At 42.0% G+C, this 22,584-nt stretch overlaps 4 protein-coding genes across 4 annotated transcripts in view; 2 read left to right on the forward strand and 2 right to left on the reverse strand.

Annotated features, from left to right (window-relative positions):
* Positions 1-22,584, reverse strand: part of LOC126556358 (protein snakeskin) — a 227,264-nt gene that overhangs the window by 140,692 nt on the left and 63,988 nt on the right. The gene's annotated exons all lie outside the window — the stretch shown is intronic.
* LOC126556536 (alpha-endosulfine) overlaps positions 1-22,584 on the forward strand; it is a 235,326-nt gene that overhangs the window by 43,662 nt on the left and 169,080 nt on the right. The gene's annotated exons all lie outside the window — the stretch shown is intronic.
* LOC126556101 (ankyrin repeat, SAM and basic leucine zipper domain-containing protein 1) lies at positions 6,424-8,576 on the forward strand. The gene is made up of 4 exons (XM_050211304.1): positions 6,424-6,527; positions 6,605-7,072; positions 7,145-7,635; positions 8,237-8,576. The coding sequence occupies exons 1-4, from the start codon at positions 6,441-6,443 to the stop codon at positions 8,574-8,576; spliced, it is 1,386 nt and encodes a 461-aa protein (XP_050067261.1). The 5' UTR covers positions 6,424-6,440.
* Positions 9,128-10,132, reverse strand: LOC126556242 (exosome complex exonuclease RRP42). Its single transcript, XM_050211467.1, has 2 exons — positions 10,051-10,132; positions 9,128-9,972 (listed from the first exon to the last, which is right to left on the reverse strand). Exons 1-2 carry the CDS (start codon positions 10,105-10,107, stop codon positions 9,130-9,132), a joined length of 900 nt encoding a protein of 299 aa, XP_050067424.1. The 5' UTR covers positions 10,108-10,132; the 3' UTR covers positions 9,128-9,129.

Raw genomic sequence — 22,584 nt, forward strand, 5'->3', positions numbered from 1 at the left:
CACAGAACCGTCGTAACTGGGAAATGGGTTTGTTGGATTCTGGAGTGAAGCGTAGTGTCGTCGATCTGATCTGATGATTATGCCGCAGATCGCAAAGTAATGAGAAATGTTGCAAATTAACTTACTGTGAAGGCCGAACAGTGCTTTACAATAGTGGCGTAGAGTCGTGGGGAATCGTCTTTTAAAACAGTTAAATATTTCAACATATTTCAATTACCTTCTTTAAACAAAAAAAAAAGGATCATAGTTCTTGACGAAAAAGAAGTGATTATATTATTAAATATTCTATGGCATTCATGAAACTCCTAAAATCCTTTTGATAATTATTTTAGATCAACTTTGAATCAAAAGTACATTTAGAAATCATATAATCGATCATATAATTTGCTAACAAAAGTTAGATTACTTAAGGTTTTGCTTATGCTATAAGGGATGGCACCAGAGGTGGAGGCGCATGTCTTCACGAAGCAGGACCGGGATTCACATCTCGTTCTTACCGTTCCTCCGTAGTGAGGACAGATTATTCAACCACTTGGTATCAGTAAGTCTTACAAAGCGCGTTCGATGGTCGGTGTGACCTTAGAAGGCCGATAAGCCAAGTAACAGAAGAAGAATGAGACTGATGCTAATGGAACTTGCCGCAGGTTAGAGGAGGAAAATTTTGAGTATTAGCATATGATTTAGAACGATGCTGAAGTTTCTAGAGCATTGATTTCAAACACAATTTGATCTGAGATTTCCTACATCATCCGATATGTTCAACTTTTCATCCAAGAGCTCTGATTATATTCAGTCAAGGAAGACAAAAATCTCAGGCCCCTCCAGGCCGACGATCTCCCTAGGTTGTGGTGCCAAAAAAACTTTACGAATCGAGCCGTATTGCGTTGACGGCACTTGTGGTCTGTGTGAGCATCGATCATGTGTGGCTAGTCGACATGTATCCAGTGCCATGGCCAATCTGTAATGATATAGCAGCGTTGAATCATTTGATCTTTTGGAGGGCAGTTGCCTGATCACTTCCTCGCGTAACAATCATCATCCTCATCATATTGCCAAAATTAGTTGAATATGTTAATTGTAAGCAACGTTTGGCACACCTATAGTATAGTTACATTGATTTGACGTTTCACATCTAGGTTTAGTACATCTTGGTGACGGTCAGATGTATATATATATCGAGTATGCAAGTAATTTGATCGTAGTAGCAACTGGACAACAAATAAAGAACAGTGTGAAAACTAGCAAGTGTCTTTTGTGTCATTTTTCGTTCAACAGGTTATGGGCCCAGTCCAAGTGGCTTAAAGAAACGATGGCTTTCCAAATAGTGCTCCCACGTTTGGGAGAAGACAATTTTGAAATTTGGAAATTCCGGGTGGAGATGGAATTGATTCGGCAGGATTTGGCCAGCTACATCACAGAGGTCAAGCCGGAAATGCCGAATGCGAAATGGATAGCCGGTGATGCAAAAGCGCGTGCAGTGATTAGTTCCACGGTTGAGGACAGCCAGGTAGTTTACATATTAAATAAAACTACAGCCAAAGAAATTTGGGACACTCTTTGCTCGGTGCATGAGAGTAGCGGTCTGCCGTCGGTTCTATGTGTGTTGAGAAAATTGTGTACGTTAAGGCTGAGTGAAGGTGGTAATCTTCCTGCTCATCTAAGTGAGATGGTGAAATTGCACACGCGACTTGAGATGGTGGGCGAAGGGCTGAAAGATCGTGTATTCATGGCAATGATTTTGTCCAGCCTCCCACCGTCATATGGTAACTTAATAGTTGCTTTGGAAAATCGGCCGGAGGTCGAACTGACGTCGGAATTTGCGATGAGTAAGTTGCGGGAAGAATTCAGACGTCGAACGGAAAATGAAGTCGGCAGTGCGTCACCGGAAGTTAAAGCCCTTCACGCGAATTCACCAAAACGACACGGTCCAGTCTGCTATCATTGCCGGAAACCAGGGCATTTTCGGAAGGACTGCTTCTTGCTAAAGAAGCGTAAAACAGGACAAAAAGCCGTTGCAAATTTTTCGTCGGTGAAGTGCGAAAATGGTTGGGTCATAGATAGCGGTGCGAGTAGGCATATGTGTGGTGACCCGAATCTAATAAAAGGTGTAGTGAAGCATCAGGCTAGTGATGTAGTTTCCATCACGTTGGCGGATGGGAAAATAATAAAATCCGCGGGAATCGGAAATGGTGTGATTCGTGGTATTAGTGACAAAGGAATTGCTTGCCAAATTGTGGTCAAAGACATTTTGTACGTTCCCAATTTGAACAGTAACCTATTGTCGGTGTCTCGTTTGTGTGCCGAGGGCTATAATGTTATGTTCACGAAAGATATGTGCAACATTATTAAGAACGACAAAATAGTGATGCAAGGTTTTTTGAACGGAAACATTTACGTGCAAAACCAAGAGTCGGCGTATATAGTGCGAACGGGACAGCATAACGATCATTGTTGGCATTTGTGGCATGAGCGTTTCGGGCATAGAGAACATTCCGCGATAAAGTTGCTGTTTGAAAATAATCTAGTGACAGGTGCGAAAGTGCGTTCGTGTCCGGAAAAGTTTACATGCGAAACGTGTGCGGAAGGCAAGCTTTCACGTGCAAAGTTTCCGAAAGCTTCAGAGCGTCAATCTAAAGAAATTTTAGATTTAGTGCACAGTGATGTATGCGGTCCAATGCCGAAAGAAACACCAAGTGGAAATCGTTATTTCGTTACGCTGATTGACGATTTTAGCCGGTATACGACAGTTTACCTAGTTAAATCAAAGGCCGAAGTACCAGACAAGATAATCGATTTTGTGATTCTAATGCGTAACCAGTTTGGCAAGATACCGAAAATAATACGGTCAGATGGAGGTGGTGAATTTTGTAACGAGAAATTAAGATCCTTTTATCGTAAGCAAGGCATTTTAATGCAAACATCCACTCCTTACACGCCGCAACAGAATGGTGTAGCAGAAAGAAAAAATCGATATCTGGAAGAGATGGTGACGACAATGTTGCTGGGTGCAAAATTAGACACAAAATTCTGGGGAGAAGCAGTATTGTGTGCTAATTATTTGCAGAACAGATTGCCTTCAAGTTCGGTGAACGGTACTCCGTATGAAAGGTGGTTCGGTACAAAACCACGGGTAGATCATCTTCGTGTGTTCGGTTGTGGTGCATGGGTGCATATTCCAAAAATAAAACGTGAAAAGTTTGCTAGCAAAGCTCGAAAGTTAAAATTCGTAGGATATTGTGATCAACAAAAAGGTTACCGTTTTGTTGATCTGGCAAACGATCGAATCACAATAAGCCGTGATGTGAAGTTTTTGGAAAAAGAGAACAAACAGTCGGTCAGCACAAGTGAGTGTACAAAGCCAAGTGTCGTAGTTTACGAGGAAATTGGCGCAGAGCAAAATGCTGACGAGTGTATTGAGTCGAACGATCGCGATCATTCCATACGATCCTTTGGTTCTGAAGACTCATTGTTCCTTGATACAACTACTGGCTTTGCGGAACAAGTGGAAGACGACAACAACGAAGAGGAAGCAGTGTCATCAGTTCGGCAAAATCGAGGAAAGCGGCCTGCTTATTTGGACGACTACGTGGTTGGTATGGCGAAGGAAGTCGAAGACGAACCGAAAACGTGGCGTGCAGCAATGAATTCATCAAATGCGCGTTCCTGGAAGACAGCGATGGATGACGAAATCAAGTCGCATACAAATAACGGTACGTGGGATTTGGTGGAGCCGCCATCAGGTAAGAAAGTTATCGGAAGCCGTTGGGTTTTCAAAAAGAAAAAGAACGAAAAAGGAGAAGTGATTCGTTTTAAAGCGCGGATTGTGGCGCAGGGCTTTAGCCAAGTTTACGGCACCGATTACGACGAAACGTTTGCTCCGGTTACTAGATACAATACGGTACGCACGTTGCTTGCGATTGCAGGAAGAGATAAATTGTTTGCAAAACATCTCGATGTAGCTACAGCATATCTTCACGGGAATATAGATGAAGAAATATATATGCGTCAACCTCCTGGTTACGAAAAAGTTGGGCAAGAAGGGAAAGTTTGCCGCTTAAGGAGGAGCATATATGGCTTAAAACAATCAGCAAGATGCTGGAACAAAACACTATGCAATGTAATCGAAAAGTTAGGTTTTGTGGCGAGTAAAGCGGATCCATGTTTATTTACGCGTTTATACAATAATATATTAACATATTTGGTAGTATATGTGGATGATTTGTTGGTTGTTTGTAAAGATGAGAATGAAATAACAACTGTCTATAAACAATTGAAGAATCATTTTGATATCAATATGTTAGGCGAAATTAAAAATTTTTTGGGACTGCAGGTATTAAGAAATAAAGAAGGCGTTTTTTGCCTTGGTGCTCAAAACCATATTGATGATCTGATTACGAAACTCGGTTTGCAGGATGCAAAAGAGGCAAAGACCCCGATGGATCAAGGTTTCTTACGCGATGAGAAACCTAGCGCGATCTTAAAAGATGGTACGCAGTATAGAAGCGTTGTAGGCAGTTTATTATATATCGCGAATAGTGCCAGACCAGATATTGCTGCATGTGTTGGAATATTAGGAAGAAAATTTAATGAACCAACCGAGAAGGACTATGTAGCGGCAAAACGAGTGGTGAGGTATTTAAAGGGTACAAAGAATTGCATGTTACATCTTGGAGGAAAAATGCATCAAAGTCTCGAAGCGTTTTCCGATGCAGATTGGGCAGGAGACGTAACTAGCAGGAAATCCACCACAGGCTTTATGATCCTTTACGCAGGAGGAGTTGTATCATGGGCTAGTAGACGCCAGAACTGTGTAAGCTTATCATCAATGGAGGCTGAATATTGCGCATTGACTGAAGTATGTCAAGAAATAGTTTGGCAAAGGCGTCTGTTACAAGATATGCGAGAAAACAATAGTGGGCCGATAACAATACACCAAGATAATCAATCATGTATGAGTTTTGCAGGATCGGGAAAAACTACTAGAAGATCAAAGCATATAGAAACAAAACAAAGCTATGTGAAGGATTTGATTGAACAAAAGGTAGTGACCCTGCGGTATTGTCCTACTGAAAATATGTTGGCAGATATATTTACTAAACCCTTAGGATCGGTTAAGCATTCAAAGTTTTGTAAGGGTTTGAATCTTTTGTAGAGTGTGCAAAAGTTGAGGAGGAGTGTTAATTGTAAGCAACGTTTGGCACACCTATAGTATAGTTACATTGATTTGACGTTTCACATCTAGGTTTAGTACATCTTGGTGACGGTCAGATGTATATATATATCGAGTATGCAAGTAATTTGATCGTAGTAGCAACTGGACAACAAATAAAGAACAGTGTGAAAACTAGCAAGTGTCTTTTGTGTCATTTTTCGTTCAACAGAATAGTCTTGCTAAAAACATATATTCTTCACATTTGTATGGTCTCGTTTGTGCCAGATGATCGATCTATAGCCTGTTAACGGTGATGGTTTTACAAAAAATAAAATAAAACAAAAAACTATTTAATAAAGGCTCTAGTCCAATTAAACAACTCCAATAATGAATTTCTGGGAATGCATAGCTATGTGGTGGCACTTATGTGGATTGACTTTGTTTCAAACAGGATTGATATATATTTGTTATGGATCTCCTGAGCAAATTGCATCATGTATCAGTCAGAACCGCGTTTAGTTTGGTTGCCCTCAGAATCGGTCAAGTTTAGCATCACGAAAAATCGAGTTATGACTCAATGCTCACTGAATCATAACTCTGAGTATGAAGTTTGGTGCCGGATTATATCCCAACACGTTATGTCGCAGTCCTTAGGCACGGGTAAGTTGTCGAAACAGAGCCTGTGTCCGGGAGTTTCGAGGCACGACCTCTGGATTCAACATTTTAAACCTCCTTGCTCGGCAACGTACGGGTTCACTACCAAAAGCACAATCACATAGCTAGACGGGATGTAAAAATTTAGCCTACTTCGACCACGTGAAAATGATAAGTAAGATCCAGATTTGATAAGAGATTTGCTACAATAATGTTTCTAACTGAGAAACATATATCTTTTGATTTCTTTAAAATATAGTGTGATTTAATCTGTGAAAGGAAATTAAACAAAATCATTAAATTGCAACGTATCAGTTTTAAAAAAAAACCTCACTTTGCCTAGGTGCATATAGCAAAAGTGTGCCATTTGTTGTATCATGGGCGAATCGGGCGAAATTTAGCTGTCAAATGTTTTTGGCAAATACAACCAAAACAAACATATCGTAACGTGCTTCATTCAAAGGTAAACCGATATTCTGAATACAAACACTAAACAAAGCAAAAAGTTTATCTCAAAACGAAGAAGGCAATAATTTATTGACCGCTTTTCGACTGCCTTGTAATTCCAGTTCAAAAAGACCCAATATCAACCTGAATTGATTAGCAGCAGTAGAGGAACTGGAAAACAGTAAGGATGTACCGGCCGGCGGGTTACGATGATTCCGATGAGGACGATTACGATGAATTTGGATACTTTTGCAGTTCGTACAAGGTCACAAAGGTAATTGCAGCTGAAAGGAAAACTTCATTATCGTGCTATGCTAGTTAAGCTAATTCGCGTTTTTGTCTTATCGCCAGCCAAACAATGCTTTTATGCAAACGAACCTAACGCCAGTGGAAGACTACGATACAAAGCTGTACAACGCCATACTGGATGGAAATCTGGAGGAAACGAAGAATGTTTTGAAGCAAAGTGAATATTTGCGTACCGGTGGGGAACTGCACCAGGGTTGGCCGGCACTATTTTACGCCTGCTACCAAGCAAAACCGGCCATCGTGAAGCATCTCCTGCAGGAGGAACAGATCGACGTGAACCGGGAGTATAACCTGCAGACGGCGCTTATGATTGCGTGCAGCTCGTCACAACCGACGGAGTGCGTGTATGAGGTCGTCCGGTTGCTGCTCGATTACGGTGCCATCATTGGCCGGTTGGATCAGTACGGATGTTCGCCACTCACGTTTGCCTGCCGGGAAGGTCACCTGGAGGTGGTGAAAGAAATTGTGGCTGAATCTTCACTGCTATCGGTCGACAATGAAGGAAATACGGTAAAAGAGGAGCAACGGACACAAACCTTCTTGTGAACGCTTTGACTGACTGTCCGGGTTTTTTCGTTGTAGGCACTGTTTTATGCGGTCAATAACAATCGCTTGGAAGTGGTGAAGTTGTTGCTGCGTGCCGGGGCACCGACACACGTTGTAAACAAACAGGGCTACACACCGAGACAATGCGCCGCAAACCAAAACTATCTGGACATAGCTGAGCTATTTCCGAAGGAGGAGAAATCCTTTCAGATACCTACGGAGTACCTGTGCTACAGCAGCTATCGTAATTTCCTGCACGGAGAAAAGAATGACGACGGTCCACCCGGTTACTATCCTGACCTGGGGGTGATGCTGTTCGGTATGAATAGTGAGGCCAAACTACGTGCGTTCGTTGAACCGGGTTTGAATCTGTTTGAATTTCTCACACTGACCGATGAACGGTTGAGGCAGCTTGGCGTCAAGTATCCGATCGAAAGAAAGCGTATACTGTTGGGCCTGTACGACTTTCATCTTCAGAAATGGTCGAAAGCCAGTTTATGGACCATGGAAAAGCAACGCGTTCTGGAGTAAGTATTCTCTATTAGTGATGGGAAAAAGGGCTCCGCTGGCTCCAAAAATAAGCGGACCATGGAAAAGCAACGCTACCACGGCTCCGGGGCTGGTACCACACGTTGGTTCGTTGGAACTGTTTGGAAACGTAGTCGGCTAGGCGCTTTTTTATGTTTGATGTGATGATTTTTGTATTCGTTTTGTCTGCATTTCGCTCTGCTTTCACCTTTCATAATTGGATCGATAATTTTTTTTTGTTATATTTAAGGGTTGTTCGGTGGGTGTTCGGATTTTTTTTTATTACATAGACAAATTGCGTTAATATAACAATTGCCATCCAAAATGTTTAGCAGACTTAAAACAATTATTGATTATCAAAGGTGCACGCAGAGAAAACGAAAATCATCAAAAAGAAAAACAAAAAGCGCCTAGACGATTCCGCTTCCGGACGGTTCTGTTTGGAACCGTCTATTCCATTTCCTTGGAATTACACGTGCCGGAACCGGATCGGGACCGTGGGTGCGTTCCAGAGAACCCATCACTATTCTCTACAACGCCGCTCAACCATCGTGTGTGTATCCAAGCAGTAATCCTTTTACCCCTTCCGATTGCTTTCAGCTGCTACGATGTTTTGGAAGCACTTGAGAACATGCTGAAGCATCTTACCGTCATTCATGCAACCTTGCTGTATACAAAGCACCTAACGGCAAGTTTTGATCCAAATGCTTTTTACGACGCTAAGGAAAATATCAACCTAAACCAACAGTTGGACGGCCTTCGATCGGCTCTTGACGGGTTCCGGAGTCACATTGAAGCAATCCACAAACTTTCCACCCCTAAACCGGTTTTGCACATAATGCCACCGATTAGGGGTAAACGAATGTATGGGAAAATGGCTAAAATTGGCGTATTCCTGATAGCTGGCGGGCTGGTGATTTATTTGAAGTTGGCACGGTGACGTACACGAAGTATTCCAAACTTAGACTGACCAGACGGAGTTGATGAAAATCCAGGACATACATTGTGTCAAAAAATTGTCCTTACAGTGTAGACCAATGAAAAAAGTTTAAAAAGTTGTTTCCCCCACTTCATGCACTCACTGCTAAAGTTAATCATTTTTGTAACTTCTTGTAGTTTGTAGTTTTTGTAGCAAAAATATAGTTTTTGCTAAAAAATAACTCATCAAATCTGTGCCAAAACTTGTCCATACAGGGAGTGTCTTTTCATATTTTCGTTATAAAAACAATACATTTTTAGTTGATTATAGTTGAAAGGGTGACATACGGAGTATTAACTTGATCAATCGAGTTCGATCAACTGTGTGTTTTTTCGTTGTACGGAAAATTTGTTGATATCGGTTTCGCAAGAAAAATTGGATGAACTTTTCGTTAAAAATACGGAACTGTACCGTTAAACACGGTATGTTTGGTCAGCCTACCCAAATTGATAGTCCTTATGTGCAAACAAAAATACTTGAGACCGAAATTCTTGCATAAAACGATCAAATTTGTTTACTTTATAAAGCCATAAATTTCACGCTTTCCCAGGCCTTTGGAATTTCTTTGCTCGTCCTCCTGTAGCGCAGCCATCAGCGCTTGATTGAGCGTTGCGCCGACGCTGGTCGCCATATCGAAGCACTTTCGAAGCGTCTCTAGCCGAATCGAACCTTCACCGGCCGTATGCACCGTAGTGATCGATTGCTTTCCATTCGAACCGCAAGAAACGCCGATCGCCACACTTGTTACGCTGCATTCTTCCTCCTCGGCCGACGGATCCACAACACACTGGTCACCGATCTTGCAAACCGTCACCAAAATGGGCGCTTTTGTCACGTCCAACCGTTCGCAATCGTACGGATCGTCGGTCAGTATTAGATCCATCGAGCCACCATCGTGCATTGCAGTGGAAACACGCGGAATTCGTGTGTTGAACAGTGCAGCCTTCACGGCCAACGATACTGCGTCGAACAAATTGCCGCCGCACTCCAAAATTAGTACGTCCACGTACAGCTTCCAGCACTGGTGTTTGGCCATAATGCATAGACCGGACAAATCGAACCCATTGCGCGATTCGTACGATTTTGCCAGCGTGTTAGATATTTCCGTTGCTAACTGTTCACCACCGCGACCTTCAAATTCTGGCGTTGCATTAGCGGAACAATCGATGAAAAAGTCTATCTTTCCTTCGTTGGGACGATCGGGGCTGGGTGTGTCGATTTCCGCTTTCACACCAACCAGTATGTCCGTATTAGCCATTCGCAGTCGAGCCGATCCGGCAGCGTGAACGACTATCTCCGACTCGAGTTCCATTGGCCGGTATTCGCGATTAGTTCGTCCATCGTTTCGGAGGTTTTTCTGTGGAAAAACAAAATCATATACATAACGGCGCTTGTAAATAGCCCACAGCCACACACACGCGGAACGGTATATTACCTGTACTCCATGAAGGATGTACGTCTTTTCAGCCTCGCTCAGCAAAACGTTCGCCATCGAAGATGAAAGTGGCGTATTTGATGCTAACAACAATCTTTACTTGCACTTGTAAATAAACCAAAAACTGCCGCGGCTCGACTCCATGTGTAGGCTGTCATTATGCACACCAAGACTTAAACCGGACATACGTCGTGACAGTTTATATAATATTATTGTCAACCATTGCAGGGGTTTTAAGGGGTTAATACACGGGAGAAGATTATGTCCTCTGATTTTGGATTCTATCTGTCAAAATGAGCTTGTGACAGAAAAATGTCTTTCGCTCGTGTGATTTTGTCAGATCGACACATTTATCAGATTTCGTATTCCGACTTCAAAATTTGAAATGAAAACAATTTTTTTCGTGGATATGTGAACTCAAAAAACCACAAAAGACAAATTACTTTCTTTCCTTTGATATTTGCCATCAATCTGGGACAAAAACGAAGGTTCGTATTCCATTTGACAGATATTAGCTACTGAAAACCAATTCGGAATTGTTCGTGCTGTACATGCGCCCGTTTTGAAGGATAGATGCCGTAACCAATGACAGCGTTTTGCTTCGTGTGAGAGGAGGGGGGGGGGGGGGCTAACATTTTTTTCAATGGTCAAAAATACAGTCAGTTTCGTTAAATACTCGGTTAGTTGGGAACGGAGAAATCCACGTATCTCGAGTTTCCTCGTGTCCCGAATGTTGATTGACACATCGTTTATATTTGGTACAAAGAGATCAAATTCCAATTTATATTTTTAACAAACGATAAATTTTTAACGATAAATGAAAAACCAACAATAATTTTTGAAAATTTAGAATACGGCGTCATACTCTGTTTATTAGCGAATCTTTCAGATGTGTTTCTCAAGAAGAAATTTGTTACCTGTTTGCCAGGAGTGTTAAAAAAGATGAGATTTTTTAAAACTAAATTTGCCCTACTTATAATTTTCTGAGAGTCACCCAAATGACAACTGACAGCTAACTTGTGGGCAGAGGGAATGATGAGGGAAGATAAACAACATGGAAAAGGGCAATCGTGTGTTCAACCGCGCAGTTGACTTGTAGGGTGAAAGAGATAGCATTTGGAGAGAACGAGAGAGAATGAAAACAGCTGATCAGCCTTCAGTCGGATTTCTAAACAAAACCAAACTGCTTTTTGTTTAGTAAAACTTTTATCGAAATGTGATAGTTTCATGTGACAAATGCGTGCAATATTGAAAGTGCAGAGTGCGCGGGGAATGATGAGCAAGTTGGGACAGACGATGAAGAACAAATCGGCCGGGAAAGAGAAGCGGAAAGTCAATCCGAAAACAGCAGACAACATTCATCGTACAACCGTTGTAGGTGTTGTTGGTAAACGTTTGACGTTTGGTATACTTCGGAGCTGGAATGTGATGTGAGCAGGTATAGCACAGTGGTTAGGAATGGCCAAAACAACATCTTCAAACTCTTAAAATAAACCGCATTTAAAAACCACACACATACACTCGAACATTTATTAGTTGAAAGAATCTACCGGTCTACAAACCGAAAGAAAAGTGTGTCTAGCCGGGGGCTTCCTTCCGGCTGGGAATGATGAATGGGACAAGGATAAGTTGGCTTGGACGGTACGGACCACCAGCTGCGGATCACATGAATGCGTGAGGCTGTATGGGACCATCGAATCTGCTGAACAGATTGTTTGGGGCTGAACCAGGGACGGAAGTGGACTTGGCATAGGCCGCTTAACATCACATTTGTTCAAATCGGTATGATAAGAGCAACACCCTACAGGAAATGTACGGTTATTTGGAAGGGCTTGAAAACCTGGACTCCCGAGGCCGCTCAGTTCATTTACCGGTAAACCCGGCACTACGGATCAGGACAATCAAAGTTGAGAGAACCGTGTAAGAACTGTTAAAATACAAATATAACCCTGCAAATTGTGAACTGAAGAGCCCTGTTTGTCAAGACTGTCAAAGCTGGTACTGTAAGAATAAACGGATAATTTTAGTCACCATTTTGTATCCAAACTAATAGCACGCGTTCTCTTCCTTTGCTTTGCGATACCGATATCTCATTCTCCTCGCTCTGCTTTTAGGTTATGGGCCCAGCTCAACCCAAACTACGTTAAAGTGTTTAATTTATCATTCTTGAGCTTGTTAAAAAGAAAGTTAACGAAATGGAGGACAAGAAGATGTATCGTTTAAACGGCGCGAATTTCAACAATTGGTGCTTCCGAATGGAAGTGCTCCTGAAGGAACTGGACTTGTTGAAGTGTATTTGTGTGGAAGCGGATAAGGTAGAAGAATACCAAGTGCGGGTGACTGATTTTGCAGAAGTGAAACAAGTCAATGTTGGGAATTGAACAACATTTGAAACTAACAAATGAACATGTAATGAACTCATGGACAATTGAATACACAATAGCAAACGGACAGTTGAACGAGAAGCATTTATTTCACAACCACCACAAATTATTCTCATTTTCGGGAAAGAAAACAAATTGTACAACTTATACGAACATTCGTGAGGTTTTCTCACATTTTTGGTCCTTCGAACTGGATACGTGCGTGCTAAGTGTTTTCTTTCGCTCTGCATCAAGAGCAACGGCAAATTCGGAACGCTCCGCATCACGAGCACGGTGCAACTCATCTTTCGCGCCATTTCGAATTCTCGCGCTCGTTCAAGTTCATTGGCCCTGCAGCAACGGCATCGGTCGAATTTTCGTGATCGTGTAGCGTGTTTTTTTCTTTCTCCCGCGTAAATTCGAATTTCTACAGTTTCGTGAACGTTTATTTCGCGTTATCGGTATTATCGTCATCCTAATCCCAACCACAACCAGTATCACAACTCCTATATAAATCAAGGTACACCAAAACTTTTGTTAATCAACACAGATCAATACATCGGACCACGACTATTGATGTCAAATGACAAAGCTGAACATGTAAAAAAAAATTCGTTGAATAGGAACAGCAACTGAACGAAGTTTGAGAAAACTTTCGAGGATAACGAAAAGTTTCATAAAGTGGCAAAATTGTTGAAATTTTTCAAGCCATTTCAGAAACTATTGAAAAATTTCGACCTCTGTCCTAACTTATAAGTTGAGCGTGATATAAAATAGCACGGTTCAGAACCCATTTTCCTTTAAGACCACAAAGTCGAAGTCGAGAACAAATTATAATTCCACGACTCATATCAGACTTTGTGGTCGTAGTGAGGCTATCTGGGGAGTACTGGCGACGGTTACATTTCCTACCTGCGATTGCAACAGAAAGTGTCGGTGGCTTGACGTCTTGGTAGATGAATTCGTCCGACATGTGAATGGGTTGCAGAAGCTGCAAGAACCTGTCGACTCATGGGACACGTCTTTGTCCAACATGTTGCTGATGAAGCTGGACAATGAGACCATTGTGGCGTGGGAAAGGGATACAGTGCATAAGAAGAAAGATAAGTACAGCGAGTTGATCGAATTCGAATCCTAAAATCGAGCCAGAGTATTTCGTGCGATCGAATTGTGGCTCCGTTCAAGGTGGCCGGGGCACATCGGCCTACCGCACCACAGCGGTCGGTAACCAACGCTGCTTCTGTGCAGAGGAACACTCCCGTTTCATCGACCATTCAACAAGTGAGCTGTCCATTGCAGTGCGCAGACACCTAGCATCACCTAATTCGAAATTGCCCGGTATTTTTAGCCAAAAATATTCAGGAGCGACGGGAATTCGCACGGACAAAGGGTTGGTGCTGGAACTGTCTCAGTTGTTCCCATCAAGTGAGATCGTGCAAATCCGAGTATTCTTGCCGTTCGTGCAAAAAACGGCATCATACGCTGCTTCATCAACCACCACAACAACCTACAGTCGCTTTGTCAGCCCAATCAGATGATGATATGGTGTTTCTCGAGACGGCTATTGTTGTCGTCGTAGACGATTATGGAGAGAAGCATGAGGCACGGGAGCTTTTGGATTCGGGCTCTATGTCTAACTTTATTTAGGATACGTTAGTTCGAAAGCTCATGACACCTCGAGCGAAGGTTAATGTATCAGTGTCTGGATTCGGATCTTCAAGGCAGCAGATAAAAGGTTCGACCACGGCGATCGTTCGTTCAAGGAACCTTCACTTCCCTATCCCATTGGAGTTTCTGATCCTGGAAACACCCTCGGCGGAGATTCCCACCTCACCAATCAACGTGCCTACGTGGAATATCCCGGATGTAACGCTAGCAGACCCCACGTATCATATCCCAGGCAAGGTCGATGTGATCATCGGTGGCGATACGTTTTGGGAATTGCATACCGGACGTAAGCAATCTCTCGGTTCGGGTCTGCCATGGTTGGTAGAAACGCAGTTTGGATGGGCGGTAGCAGGAAACACAACGCTTTCGTCTCAACATCGGGTATGCAATATGGCAACGATCGACAGTCCGTTGGAAGCCATAATGACGCGGTTCTGGGAGAGCGAGACCATCTTCGACGAGCCCGCTCTATCTCTGGAGGAAGACATGTGTGAACGTCATTTCATCGCTACTACAACCAGAGGTCTATCTGGCAGGTATGCCGTACGCTTACCGAAAAATCCAAATTCGAATATCATTTTAGGAGATTCGAAAGCAATCGCTCATCGTCGTCTCCTAGCGGTGGAACGGCGGCTTAAGTCTAACCCTGCAATGAAGGAGGAGTATAGTAAATTCATGTCGGAGTATGAGCGCCTAGGGCACATAAAACAACTCACCGAGCCGGTGGACGATTCGTGTGAACACTACTATCTCCCTCATCACGCGATGCTTAAGGAATCGAGCACAACCACCAAAGTCCGGGTAGTCTTTGACGCGTCGTGCAAGACATCTTCTGGTTACTCCTTGAACGATAAACTCCTGGTTGGGCTGGTGATCCAAGACGATTTGTTCACCATCATCGTTCGTTTCTGGTCTCACGCAGTCGCACTCTTAGCAGACGTTGAGAAAATGTATCGTCAAATTCTCCACGATTCACGCGACACTAAATACCTGCGCATTCGATATAGAGGAAACACAGCAGAGCCGATTCAGACGTTCCAACTACAAACGGTTATATATGGCACGTCTTGCGCACCCTTCCTAGCAACAAGAACGCTAAAGCAGATCGCTCTCGATCACAAGATGCAATACCCCCGAGCAGTGGATCCTGTATTGCACGATTTTTATGTGGATGACCTACTAACGGGAACAGACGATGTGGTAGATCGAACGTACCTGAAGCACTACTCGGCATTCCTTCAGAAGACCTGGCCATCCTTCCTACTCACGAATGGCAAGATCCTCAGTTTGCATCGACGCTTGGTCTGGTTTGGGAACCAGCAGTTGATATGCTGCGATATCGGATCGATCTACCAACTGCTGCGACGATGTTGACAAAGAGGCTAGTTTTGTCCTACATCGCCAAAATCTTTGACCCGCTTGGCTTGCTTAGTCCAACCATTATCATCGCTAAGCTCTTTATGCAACAGCTGTGGAAGTTGTAGGGAAGCCGTGGGATTGCGATCGTGAGCTACCATCACATCTCCAAAAGGAATGGACGGCATTTCATTCCAAGCTGCATTCACTTCGGGATGTGCGCATTCCGCGTTACACTTCAATTCGGTAAGCAACAATTGTGCAGCTACACATTTTCGCGGATGCTTCTCAGGTGGCATATGGTGCTTGCTGTTACGTCAGAGCAGAAAACGATTCTACAACATCGGTACAGCTGTTGGCAGCTAAGTCTAAGGTAGTATCGTTGTCGAACACACATTCTATAGCGAGACTCGAGCTTTGTGCGGCGCGGTTGGCAACGCAATTGTTGCGGAAGGTTAGTCAGTCCCTCAACGGCGAATACGATGCTTTCGCTTGGACTGATTCCATGACCGTGCTACATTGGCTCAATTCAGCACCACGGAGGTAGAAGCCTTTTGTTGCCAACAGGGTGGCACAAATTCAAGGAGAACCGTGAACGCTTCTGGACTTCGCCACCAACTGGACTACCAACGTCGTGAACGCTTCTGGATAATCGATGGCCGTAATTTGACGAAGTTGGTTTTCCATCGGTGTCACAAGTGTTTCAAGACTAAACCTACACTGGTGCAACAATCCGTTGCAGATCTTCCGACATCTAGGATTACACCCACTAGACCGTTTGCTGTAAGTGGTGTGGACTATTGCGGTCTGGTGTTGCTGAAATCGCCAATAGAAGTCCCACCAAGGCATACATCGCCATCTTCGTGTGCTTTGCAACACGAGCGGTCCACATTGAGTTGGTGAACGATTTCACTACGGCGGCTTTTTTGGCAGCACTAAGGCGCTTCCTGGCTCGCAGAAGCAAAATCGTGGAACTGCATTCGGATAATGCCACTACGTTTAAGGGGGCTGCACACGAACTTCATCGCCTCTACGAGATGTTTAAGTGCAGCACTAGCGAACGCATCGAAATCTTCAACTGGTGTGCCAATAAAGAAATTCAGTGGAAGTTTATTCCACCTAGGGCGCCACACTTCGGAGTACTGTGGAAGGCTGCTGTACGATCCGCTAAACAGCACCTAATTCGCACGATAGGAAATACGAGCCTCAGTCCGGAGGGAATGGTAAAATTGCTAGCACAGGTCGAACAGTTCTTAAATTCAAGACCCCTGATTCCGCTTTCTAGTGAGCCTTCGGACATGCAACCACTCACTCCGGGTCATTTTTTGGTAGGATCGAACATGCTGGCGTTGCCACAGGTTGATAGGAGTCAGGTATCAGCCTTCAATAGATTGAAGAAGTTTGATTTGGTACAAACACATATGCAGCATATATGGGCGCGTTGGTATCCGGAATACTTACAGCAGCTACAGGCCCGGGCCAAAAGTTTAATAGTTCCACCAGTATCTCTAGAAGAAGGGCAATTGGTAATCATAAGGGAAGACAATATACCACCTAACAGGTTGGCTGATAAGTCCCCGGTCTAACAAAGAAAAACACATTTTTTTGTCAAATTTCGTTTTTATTATTCAACTTAGTTCCCTTCAAGAGCGATACAACGATTATAACGACCTTCCAATTTTTTGATACCATTTTGGTAGTACTCTTTCGGTTTTGCCTCAAAATAGGCCTCAGTTTCGGCGACCACCTCTTCATTGCAGCCAAATTTTTTCCCTGCGAGTATCCTTTTCTGAGAACTGAGAACAAGAAAAAGTAGCTGGGGGCCAGATCTGGAGAATACGGTGGGTGGGGAAGCAATTCGAAGCCCAATTCATGAATTTTTGCCATCGTTCTCAATGACTTGTGGCACGGTGCGTTGTCTTGGTGGAAACAACACTTTTTTCTTCTTCGTTCTTTTTTCGTTCGTCAAGCAACCAAAAGTTGCTTGACAAAAGACGCTCTGTCTCACAAACTAATTGACATACAGACGTCAAATTTTGACACGAATCATTTGAAGGTTGGTGCTATATAAAAATAATATGCATTTAATACTAGCGGCGCCATCTATGTGTCAGACCGGGGACTTATCAGCCAACCTGTTACGTATAGAAATATAATGATTGCATGCACCAAAAATTAACACACTTTATGCTATTTTCATAATACTCACTAGACACGAAATTCGCAAAAATAAATTGTAGACATTTCGCTTGCTAGACCAACATAAGATATTTTTTGAACCTAAACGAATTTTACCTTTAATTTAAACTTGTTTTTGTGATGCATAAATTATTATTTTTTTTTAATTTTTGTCATTTAATGGTAAAAACCAAGCACTTTATGTTTAACCTCTATAAAAATATAATTTTCATTTGGTTTTCACGCGCAGAAACTAGGTAATTTCAAAAAATAGACATGTAAAAAAGTTTGTTTACATTTTCAATTCTTCAATCGGCTAATATACGTTTTCCGTATCAATCGCACCGACTTCCGTAACTAGTTTGCAGGATTTTGTGTTTATTTTTGCTGATTTGCCAAAGTATTGGGGGTTTTTATATCAGTAGTCGAGGATTTCATAAGTACCTGTAATATTCGCTAAAGTTGGCCCGCCGCACGCTATCATTTGCATTTCCCTGTAAGAGGTGTGTTTGCGAGTGCGTGCCATGGAACGACGATCGGTAGCCACAGGTGGAACGGCGATCGGTAGCTGCTGGTGTGCGTGTTGTGAATAGGCGACCGGTGGTTATTGGAGGTGATCCAATGCACATCAAGGTGGGACAAAACCGTATCAATCAGCTCGAACGGTAGTCTGCAGCATCCGCGGTGAAAAGTTGCATCACAAAAAGGACATCCGATGATGCCGTCAGCAAAATCCAGTGATTCAGCACACGAAGAGCAGATAGACGCCATCGAGAAATGTTGCGCGGTGTTCAATCACAGCACTGTAGGTCCGAAAATAAAGCGATGAAACACAGTCGCGTGTTTCATCGCTCCATTTCGTTCCATACACGACCTCAGCAGAATGATGAGAAGCAGTTCGGTCGTCCATAGAACAATTAACGACGTGATACGTCACGAAACACAAAACCATAAGTATTAAACGCGGAACAAAGTGAGAAAGGAACCGAGCCGTCAAACGTTTAACGACGATTTTTTTTCAAATTTACTTTCATAATAATAGTATTCCATGATTTTTATATTTTATTCTCTAGGATATTATATTTGGGTAGACGATAAATGATATAAACCACAACGTAAATAACATATAAAAAAAATCAAGTTAATTTACTAAAGCTAATTGCGCCGTGGCACCATATCACCTTGCCATCTCTCTGTGCTGCTACTAGTTGTCGAATGGCATGTAACCCAATCCTGTAACGAGATAACGATCTCGATTCAGATAGCGTTCGTCCTGCTGTCACGTTATAGGATACTCGTGCTCATACGCATCCAACAATCTCGCCTATCTTACACGTCTTATCTATTCTTACCTATTGTAGAATATTTCACCGGTTGTGATATTGTGACGGAGCAATGAAGAAACGCGGCTGAATACTTATTTAACTCCCCCTTACTTCATTACATTAATTAATTCATATTCAGTAAATTTTTTCATCAACGAGTTCATTAGTAGTTCATCTTTGCATGTTCTAACTCTAACATCTATCTAAATACATAACAAAACTAGCATTAAGTAATTTACTAATTAACCAAAAAACTATCAAATTAACTAACAAAGTAACTAGTAAACCTGTGCCTACACTACACTATAACAAAAGTAAAATAAAGGGTTGTCTTTGGCACGTTTGGCCAACACTTCTTCTGCGCTAGGAAAGCATCGGGCGAGGAGCTTAAGCTCGAGGGCGAATTCGAAACCTGCGTTGAAAAAGCAGGTAAAACAAAGAAGGCTGTTTTTCGCGTGAGGCAGTGACATGACCAAAAGAGTCTTTCCACATTAGTGAAGGGGTGAAAACATTCTGCTGTCCATGATTAGACTCATATTGGTGGTCTTAAACGAGGGTGTTTAGCCGACATTCGTCAGCCACGGAATTGGTTCGTCGGTTGTGGATATTACCCTCGCCGCTCCTTCCATTGCTCGAGATCCCCAATAAAATGTTTTAGAAAATTTAATCTTCAATGATCATAAGGCCATTACATACACAATCGGCGCTTCGAACGGCCATAAAGACAACACATGTAGCCAAGTCGTCTTTGGAAAACTACGCCTTTCAATAGTGTTGAGTTGAAGAAGTGTTTACGAAGCGAATAGCTAACTTGGAGTCCATTACCGATGAACCATTGGTACAGGCGCTAACAGTGTGAAGCGGCAATGCTAAGAGTGTGTTTCTCGCAAAGAACATATCAGCGAGTATTTTGGTGGATAGATCAAATCGCACAACTGCGCAGAGAATTCATGGCAGCAAACCGTCTCTTGCAGAGGTCCTACGGTAACTAACTTTAGGAGCAGGCATGAATTATGTTTCGCGAGGCTCGTATAATGCTAAAACGTGAGATTAGCTTTACCAAAAAGATTCTGTTTGACAAACTGATTGGGATGGCTGACACTGACACCATTCGTCGCAGTGTACCAGATTCTCATGAAAATGCTGAAAGGTAACAGAACAGTTAAGATGACAGCGCAGCACAAGAAAAGCAACGCAGCAAAACGCTCCACCCAGCATCGCAACATGAGAACCTGCAAAGAAGCTAAATAAACAAACAAACAACCGAGCAGCGAGCACAACATTATCTGCAACGCAGCATAATTCAGCACGGACCAGCGCACCAGCATCAATCCAAATCAAACCAAAGTTAGTTGATATTCAGACGCTAATCCGAACGGTATCTAACTCCGCCGGTCGATGGTAATAAAGTTAAGTTTTTTTTTTAAAAAACCACCACAAGGTGAAGTTAACAGGCAAATTGAAAAACTCCTAAATGATGGAATCATCAGACCTTCGAAATCCCCATACAATGCACCAGTGTGGATTGTTCCAAAAAAAAACTGGATGCTGCCAATGAAAAAAAAATAGACTTGTCGTAGACTACAGAAAATTAAACACTAACTTGGATCCGACCGGATCCATCTACTAAACCGGATCCATCTACTGTTTTAGCCAATCTAGGTTCAAATAAATATTTCACAACTCTTGACTTAGCGTCATGATTTCATCAAGTACCTATGTCGGAAAATGATATTGAAAAAACTGCATTTTCAGTAAACAACGGAAAATATGAATTCGTACGCATGCCTTTTGGTTTAAAAAATGCCCCTTCAATATTCCAACGCGTCATGGACGACACTTTAAGGGAACATATCGGAAAAATTTGTCACATATACATCGATGACGTAATCATTTTTAGCGAAACAGTTGAAGAACATCTGAAAATTTTAAAAATTTGTTCTAGAAAATCTGAGAGCCGCTAATTTTAAAATACAACCGGACAAATCTGAATTTCTAAAAACAGAAGTTGAATTCCTTGGATTCATAGTCTCAAGTGAAGGACTTAAACCAAATATAAAAAAGGTTGAAGCCATAAAAAATTTCCCAGAACCACAAAACCTTAAAGAACTGAGAAGATTCTTAGGACTGTCAGATTATTACCGCAGGTTTATTAAAAACTATGCACAACTGGCAAAACCCATCACAAAACTCCTAAGAGGGGAGGATGGCCATCGCCAAATTTCCAAAAACGAATCAAAAAAATTTCCTATTAAATATGACCAAGCCGCAAAAAACGCATTTCAAACCCTTAAAGACATAATATTTTCTAATGATGTTTTTGCTTTTTCAGATTCGAACTTCCATTCGAACTAACAACAGACGCATCGGACAAAGCACTAGGAGCAGTGCTTTCACAAAAATTTCACGACGGTGATAGACCGATAACCTTCATTTGTCGCACTCTTTCCGAAACAGAGGAAAATTACGCAACCAACGAAAAAGAAATACTTGCCATCGTTTGGGCATTACACACATTGAGAAACTTCATATACGGAGCTAAAATTAATATTCATACAGATCATCAACCATGAACATTTGCTTTATCTCCGCAGAATAACAACGCAAAACTGAAAAGATGGAAATCTTTCATGGAGGAACACGACTACCAATTATTCTACAAACCCGGAAGATCAAACGTCGTAGCAGACGCACTTTCCCGTATACAACTAAACTCACTAACCCCAATTCAGCACTCAGCTGACGAAGACGATCATTCGTATATACCTTCAACAGAAGCACCAATTAATGTATTCCACAACCAACTAGTATTTAAAATTGGAACTAATTCTTTCTACCAATTAATTACCCCTTTCCCGAAATTCAAGACATATTTTCATTGAACCAACATTTCTGATTTTATCAAGGATAAATTCAAAAAAATAATCAATCCAAATGTAATTAATGGTATTCACACAGATGAACAAACAGTGGGAATTATCCAAGAGGTTTATAAAACTCTCTATAATCCAAAAACAGTCAAAGCTAGATTTTCTCAATTACAAGCACAAGACCTATGCGATGAAGAAACACAAATTGAAGAAATCAAAAATATTCATTATTTTGCTCACAGAAATGCTAAGGAAAACTCATCCCAATTTATAAAAAAATTCTACTTTCCTGGAATGAGAAAAAGTATTCAAAACATTGTAAAAAATTGTGAAATATGTAAAACAGAAAAATACGAGAGAAAACCCCAACAATTTATACCAGTTAAAACACCAATACCGACATATCCTGGAGAGATTATCCATATCGACATATTTTTGCTTATAACGCAATTTTTTTATTTATCTCATCAATAGATAAATTTTCAAAATACATTAAATTACGACCGATAAAATCGAATTCCATCGCTGATGTAAAAGAAGTTTTACTACAACTCCTATATGACTGGGACTTACCAGCTCAAATTGTAATAGACAACGAATATACGTTTGTGTCAAACGTTATCGAACAATCAATACTAAATCTAGGAGTAAAAATATTTAAAACTCCAGTTAATCGTCCAGAAACGAATGGACAAATAGAACGTTGCCATTCGACAATAAGGGAAATCGCTAGATGCACAAAAAGACTCAATCCAGAGATGAGCATTATAACAT

The sequence above is a fragment of the Anopheles maculipalpis genome, chromosome 2RL (assembly GCF_943734695.1).
Source record: "Anopheles maculipalpis chromosome 2RL, idAnoMacuDA_375_x, whole genome shotgun sequence".
In the NCBI taxonomy this organism is placed as follows: Eukaryota; Metazoa; Arthropoda; class Insecta; order Diptera; family Culicidae; genus Anopheles; species Anopheles maculipalpis.

Bases quoted from the DNA above. Each gene is read 5' to 3' on its own strand.
- LOC126556242 (XM_050211467.1), bottom strand. From the start codon at position 10,107: ATGGCGAACGTTTTGCTGAGCGAGGCTGAAAAGACGTACATCCTTCAT. The intron at 9,973-10,050 runs GTAATATACCGT...GTTTTTCCACAG, and splicing joins ACATCCTTCATGGAGTACAG to AAAAACCTCCGAAACGATGG.
- LOC126556101 (XM_050211304.1), top strand. From the start codon at position 6,441: ATGTACCGGCCGGCGGGTTACGATGATTCCGATGAGGACGATTACGAT. The intron at 6,528-6,604 runs GTAATTGCAGCT...TCTTATCGCCAG, and splicing joins GTTCGTACAAGGTCACAAAG to CCAAACAATGCTTTTATGCA. The intron at 7,073-7,144 runs GTAAAAGAGGAG...TTTTCGTTGTAG, and splicing joins TCGACAATGAAGGAAATACG to GCACTGTTTTATGCGGTCAA.